This window comes from Elephantulus edwardii, unplaced genomic scaffold, assembly GCF_000299155.1.
Source record: "Elephantulus edwardii isolate Elephantulus edwardi_28Jun2011 unplaced genomic scaffold, EleEdw1.0 scaffold00330, whole genome shotgun sequence".
NCBI classification, from domain to species: Eukaryota; Metazoa; Chordata; class Mammalia; order Macroscelidea; family Macroscelididae; genus Elephantulus; species Elephantulus edwardii.
This window is the reverse complement of record NW_006400080.1, coordinates 908,587-915,775: the sequence shown is the minus strand read 5'-3', so window position 1 is coordinate 915,775 and position 7,189 is coordinate 908,587. Positions and strand designations below refer to the sequence as shown.

The window sequence follows — 7,189 nt, the reverse complement described above, 5'->3', positions numbered from 1 at the left end:
TTGGATCTCAAGGCTCAGCACCCTTGCTTTGTGCCAGAGCTCTGCTGGCCACTGGGATTCTTTGGTGTGTCAAAGCAGAACTGCTTTCCTGGAGAACAAAGCATGGTGGGTTTTCAGACAAACCTCTGATGATCTTTATTTCTAAAGATGCATCCAGACATTTCACATGGCAACCCAGGAGAAGCCAAAGCTCGTATCTGCATACACTTCCAGCTGGGAAATTAACCAGGGAATGGGCAGAAAAAAAGATGTGGGGCCATCTTTTAAAAGCCAAGTAAATGAGGCTTGGGAGTCAGATCCCAAAAGGGCTTCCTTGCAAAGGCAGGGGTTCCAGGATGTGCTAAGTGAACTTGGAAGAAACCTGGTCCTCTGATTTGGTATTGCCTTCCTTGGGAATGACCCACACAGAGACAAGGAAGCAACCACATGAGGAAGGACATGCAGAAATCAGCCGTGGGGAAGCAGCTTCACGCAGTGATGAGGTGTAGCCAGGAGGCCACGTGGACACTGGACTCTGAGACCCAAACACAGAAAGAAGGCAAGTGAAGAATCCGGAGGCCTGAAGGCTGAATACCCGTAACAACAAAAATCTCCAAGTTGTGCTTTTCTTTGTGTTAAATAGGATGGGTGGGAGAAAATGGAAGCACCATCAACAGTGAGGCCAAGAACAAGAAAATATCCGAGTTAAACACTTTGGAATGTTAACAGATTATGAAGCTAACTCTCTAAAGAGTGTGGCGAGGCAGCTTAGTGAATTAATTGCTTATGAACTAAAAATAAATTATTATAAAATAGATTTCTGTACATTTTACATACATATAATCTCTCTCAATATATAAGCCACATGGTTAAGTCACACAGCCTGCATCTCATTCAGTTCCAGCCAAAGTCATGGCCCGTCATCTGGTAGAACTTGAGGTTGAAGGGCCGGTAGAAGTCCCGCAGTCTCCGCACCACGTCCGGGTCGATCTCGGGGTGGGTCCTGCCCTTGGTCTTGCCCAGGCAGTGCGGTTTGCTGCTGCCTTCGGCCTTCTTGAGGCAGGGGAAGCCCTTGGTCTTGTTGAAGTAGAAGTGCTTGTCGGTGATGATCCTCTTGAGGCCCAGGAAGTCCTGCACGCGGCCCAGCTCGCCGGCCGGGTCTCGGATGAGCCGCTCGCCGCTCACGAACAGCATCTGGCGCAGCGGGAAGTGCAGCAGCCAGTGCTCCAGGTGCTTGGCGTACAGGCCGATCTGGATGGCGCTCCAGGACGTGTCGATGAGGCCGCTCGTGCGGTTCCGGAACGTCAGGCTCTCGAAAGTGGGGATGTCCGGCCGCTTGGACAGCGTCTGCGTGTAGTCCGAGATGGCTCGGGTCACCGGGTCGCGCACCACCACGATGAGCTTGGTGTCCTTGGACATGGCCGAGATGCGCGCAGGTGCGTCCCGCGTGACGAAGTAACTGGGCGTCTTCTCCATGGTGATCTGCCCTTCCAGGGTCCTCGGCATCAGGTCCCTGAAAAGAGGAAACAAACCAAACTTGGGTGAGAGGTGATTCCTCCTCTGCGCACACATCGCACAGGTAATATTCCCAGTTCGGCTCCCTTCTATTAAAAAAAAAAACACAAACAAACCAGTTACCAGAAAGTCCACCTTCACGCTTGCGACACCATGGGTGTCAGAGTGCAACTGCGCTCCTAGGGTGTTCCACAGCTGAAGACCACCAGGTCTTTGTACTGAGCTACCTCTGGGGAGACTTGAACAACCAACCTTTGAGTTAAGCTGCTAAACTCCCTGCTCAGGTGCATCCCGGGTCTTCCTTTAGTTGCTTGTTTTGCAACAAGTAAAACTAGAAGCAGAGTTTTAGAATCTAAAGGTACACCAAAATTCCACCTGAATTCTGCAGGCCAGAGACTCTCTACCTGAAATTGGAAGAAAGATGGCCAACTTCCTCCCAAACAGTGCACAGCCTCGGGACACCCACTGCTGGGTCAGCCAGGAGTCTGCTGTGATTCAAGGACAACAAGGTGTGAGGCTGAAGGCTGACAGATGTGTTGTCAACAACATGAGTTTGTTTTTGTTTGGTGAACCAGCCGCCTTTTGACAGGTGTCTTTCCTAAGGGACCTGGAGACCTGCCTGCCCGTCTCTCCCTTCTGCCTTTGAACCCTCACCAAGCTGGGCTACACATGCTCGGGCCCTGGGAGCAAACATCTCCCTGGACATCTGTCACATGACTGCCAACAACATGCACATCTGAGAGCCACCAAGCATGGCACAGAAGAAAAAAAGCAGGTGACATCTAACAAAGCATCAACTGACGCAGAACCACAAGAGGAAATGAATAAGGCGCTACCATAGAGATTTCTAATGAAATGATTTACATTCCATGTTTTAAAAAGTGTTGTACAGTATCTGCCACAGCATCAATTTAAATGAAATGCAACTAGGGGCTCTGCAGGAGAGGAGGGCTTCTGTGAAGAGTACAGCAGGCCAGGGTTTGAGCTGTGCAGCAGCTCTGTGTAACATGAGAAGCTGAATTAAGCTGGAATACAAGTCAGCAGCAAGAGGCTTAAGTTTGCTTGACTGGGTTTTTGTTTATTTGTTTCTGCAGACAGAATGATCTACCATAGTCACAGTAGCCATGATATCTGGGCCAAAAAGCATGTTCGAGTGTCAAAGAAAACTAAAAAATAACATGATTTGATTATATAAGACTTTGGTTCTGAGTCATTAAATCGAAAGACATACAGCTGACATTCTAAAGCAACGGGATGAGTTATTGTATAGCCTCTCTGTTATGTGGCTTTGCTGCTATAAAATACATGGTGGTTAAACGTCCTGGCCAGAGTTTAGAAACAGAACATGTTCAAGGAAGCCCATATTAACCAACTAATGAGACACTAAATTTTGTTCACAAAGTTGCACTCTTCCATTAGACACACAATATGTAGAGAAGTTTGGCTTATTCTCACCTGGGCACAGCAGTAGGAAATGGAAACAGCATCAAAAAAAAAAAAAAAAAGCAAGCAAGGGATGAAGTATGAAGTGAGAGGACAGGAAGGAGAGAAGGAAGAAAGCTTTGGATCAGGAAGGAGGTTCATGTGGGGAGACAGACATGAACAGAAGAGTAAGTGTGAATGCAAAAGGAAGCACCTACGTCAAGTTTCACTGCACCTCAGGAGACGGAGACTTGAAAGGCAGGAGCTGGAAGAGTGACAAGTGAGTCATCCGCCTGTGACAGACTCGGGGAGTAGAAAGGCAGGGAGTCTATCATCTCATTTTATCAGATCCTGCCAGCTGCCACGGTGTCTCAACTCCACTCAATTCAACTCGCAGCTGCCACGTCTAAACTGATTCACAGGTGACCAACCCTCCACTGCATTTCCGAGGCTGCAAATCCCATGGGAGGTGATCACCCATCTTTCCCCCTCAGAAGCAGCTGGTGGATTCGAAGGCAACTCTCTATGGATGATGCCAACAGAGCTCATAGATGGCATCAAGGACAGTCCAAAGACAAACCAAGCCCTCTGCTGGCTAGTAGATTCTGACCCACAGTTACCCTACAGGCACCACAGACGTGCTCCATAGGGTTCTACTGAGGCTTAGGGCTTAACAGGCATAGAGACTCACGGTTTTTATACCACAGAACTGCTGGTTGGAATCACACTGTGCTAACCTCTCAGCTGGCAGCCAAATGCTTAACCACTGTGCCACCAAAGCTCCCCTCTAGGACAGTAGCAGATACCTAAGAAATGGACGGATAAAAGGTTCACGTTGGTTAATCAAAGCACTAGAGATTTGATTCTACACAGAGGCTCCTCCAAAGAAAGGCCTGGCAAGCTGCCTGCAAGAAAGCAACCAACTGGAAATGCGATGGAGTGCAACTCTATGATGCCACGCACTGGCTGGCCATGAGCTGCAGTCAACTTGCCAACAACTAGCTGTGTGGTTAATGAACAGATTTTGAAAGGATCAATGGATAAGTGGTCTTGCTGAGTGGTGAACTCTGAATGGAAATATTAAAGGTTAAGAACATGTCCTTTGGTATAAATGGACCTGGATTCATTTCTCTATCTGTTGTGTCAGTAGGAGGCAAATTGCTTTCTCTCTCTGAGCTTCAGGATCCTAAAATGTACAAACAGTAAAAATGCCTCCTCCCCCTGCAGTCCTTGGAAACCCTGGTGGTTTAGTGCATCATCGTTCAAATGCACCAGCTTCTCTGAGGCCAAATGATGGGTAAATTTTTCCTATAAAAATATTTATAGCCTCAGAAACTTGACAGAGGGTCGCAATGGGTCAGAACCATTTCGTGGCAATAGGTTCTAGTGTCAGAGTGAGGGTTTTTTTAAACGCTGAGGCCATTTAGTTTAGCAATTAAAGAACGTGAGTCCAGATGTCAGGCTACCTGGGTTCAAATCCTGCCACTTAAAAGTTGTACAATTGCCAGCAACGTCACATTTTCTAGCCTTGCCTACCAAAATGGAAACACTCATACCCACACTGCATGAGAATTTAATGAGGATTGAAACAATTCATAATCATCATATACTTGACATAGGACATGCACTTGAGAATCATTAGCTATTATTATTTTTATACATCCTATAGCACGTGGCAAGACAGAAATAGAGAAGGTACATATTCAAAAAGAGAGGGGAAATTTTGTTACCCAAACACTAAGTTTTGGCCTTAGATTCGTAATCTTCCATTAACTAAGGGAGAGAGATTTCTGGTGTATTCCCACCTAGGCACAGAATAACAGAAGACCATTTTCACATCATTTCAGACCAAATATTTACCTCTCAGCAGGGCATTCTAAACTTCCAATTTAAAGTCAGCCTAATCTCCTGGGACCGCAACTCCTCCACTGAGCACATTTCTAGAAATGATGGTATAAACTGTTTATCACAAAAGCCAGATAGGCCAGTTCCCAGGAGAGTTCCTTCCAGGACCGGGCCATCGGGACGTGAGAGAAGAACGTGTGTGTCTGCCCCAGACGAGACCTCCCCACAGCACTGAGCTATCCTCGGCTGACACTAAACCTGGATTGACCCATTTTGCCTATTAACCACTTAGATGGCGGCAGCAGCAGCATCGGGCTAATGTGCTGGCGGATTAAAGAGAGACCAGGCACTCAACTTCTTTTTCATTTCCCTGGCAACAGGTCAGGAGGGGCAAAGCCTAGATAAAGTGTGATAAAGTGTGATTGGACCACCACCAAGAGAGTAATACTCAAAGTGCTGCCACTGAGATTCCAAACAGTCCTGGACCGGAAGCCACTTGCAGGAGGGGCGCTTTTGGGGTCTGTCCTCAGAGAGGCAGCCTGGCCCACCACCTAGGAGTCCACTGGGCTGGACTCTCCACCCCATTGGTGACCCAGTGTGTGCAACCCTGTGAAGGTTACTCCACCTACCCCTGTCTCTATTTTCTCAAATGAACAATAAAATACATGATGAAGTCCATTTCACCAGTGGCCAGCACTCAGCCTGAGCCTGCTCCCTGTGGGCGCTGAGAACACTCACAGGGCCTTGACAGGGCCAGAAGGAAGCAGGTTTGCACACAAGGGACTTGTCACTTGTTCCACCCCACAAGGAGCGAAGGGGAAGCTGGGCTCCCAGGAGGGGAAATGGAGCGGAATGCCGGACTCTGCCGTCAGCCTGCCCGGGTCCAGCATTGGCTCAAGACCTTGCTGCTGCCTTTTCCTCAAGGCCCTTAAAGAAGCCTAATGAAGGCCATGGTCTTCTATGCTTCAGAGAGTTGGACAATGACTAAGGGTGACAGAAGAAGAAATACCTTTGAGTTGTCGTGCTGAAGAAGAGTCTTGAACATACTATGGACTGCCAAGAAAACAAATAGGTCTGTCTTGGAAAGTGTGAAACCAAGTCTCTCCTTGGAGGCTAGGATTCTGAAGCTCCACCTCACTCACTTTTGGCATGTGACCAGGAGAGATTAGTCCTTGGAGAAAGACGTCATGCTTGAAAGGGTGGGTGGACAGCGCAGGAGAGGGAGACCCCGAATGAGATGGATTGATACAGGCACTGGGGCAATGGAGGTTGGTGTGTCAGAGTTAGTGAGACTGGCTCAGGACAGGGAAGGGTTCAGAACTGTTGTGTATAGGGTCACTATATGTCACAGGTGACTCACTGGCACATAAAAACAAAATAACATACTATGGCAGGTTTTAGAAGCAAGAGTGGCATCCACTTCCTAAATAACCTGCCTCCAGAAACTCTATGAACTTTGATAAATGTTGGTAGTTATAGAGGAACTTCAGGCTTTTTGTTCATAGGGTCACTATGAGTCATGCTCAACTCGAAGGCAATCAACAACAACAATGAAAATGAACAAAACTGTGAATAGGCAACTGTGAGTATGAAACCACCTAGTAAAACACCAGTTTTCTAGTAAAACACCAGTTCTCGTCAACTCTTAACTCACAACGACCTCATGCACATGAAAGCAGAACTGTGCTCCACAGTGCTTTAGTAATTAGTGTTTTCAGAAGTAGATCACCAGGCCTTTCTTTCATGGTAACTCTGGGTGCAAACATGCAATCTTTCCTTTAGAGGCAGAGGGTGTCACGCATTTGTACCACCCAGGATCTCCCAGGGCACCACAGAGACACATGGTCCTCACACCCACAGTCAATGCCACTTCGCCAACAAGGAGGTTTCTCTGAGGCCGTAGCAGGTGTACTCTGTGTGTGTGTGGCTGTCCTCTGGCCGCCTTAATCCCCCTAGGGTGACAGCGTCAAGGGATTTCTTTCTCAGGAGGGCGTGGAATTGAAAAGACACTGAGGGGACCTCATAGCTGTCTCCAGTTATCTCCTTGTCAAAATAATGGAATTGGCAGAGCAAATGCCGTGACCAAAAGATTCAAAGGAACGCTCTCTGCCCTTGTCTGTCTGTCAGAAGCTCAACAGTTAGTTGTCTCCTTCTCCTCAGTGTGGTTGGCTGCAGATCTGTGGCAATGAGTTAGAGAGTTAGATGTGAAACACAACTGGGTTTTCATTCTCCTGGCAAACCTCTGCTTCTTGAAGGGTGTGTGTGTGTGTGTGTGTGTGTGTGTGTGTGTGTGTCTGTGTGTGCGCGCGCGAGAGTCTGTCTATCTGTCTGAAAAGTGCTCGCTGTTGACTCAAAAGCTGAAAGTTTACATATTCCCAGAGCACTCTGGGACACAGGTTGGGGGTGGGGGGAATAAGAAAGAAAAAGA

The 7,189-nt window shown here is 47.7% G+C and overlaps 1 protein-coding gene across 1 annotated transcript in view; it reads right to left on the bottom strand.

Moving 5' to 3' along the window:
- Window positions 1-873: 873 nt before the first annotated feature.
- The window catches only part of HS3ST3B1 (heparan sulfate (glucosamine) 3-O-sulfotransferase 3B1), a 50,091-nt gene continuing 43,775 nt past the window's right edge, over window positions 874-7,189 (bottom strand). The window contains exon 2 of the mRNA XM_006901552.1: window positions 874-1,492. Coding sequence (XP_006901614.1) covers window positions 874-1,492 — 619 coding nt within the window. The remainder of the gene's footprint in view (window positions 1,493-7,189) is intronic.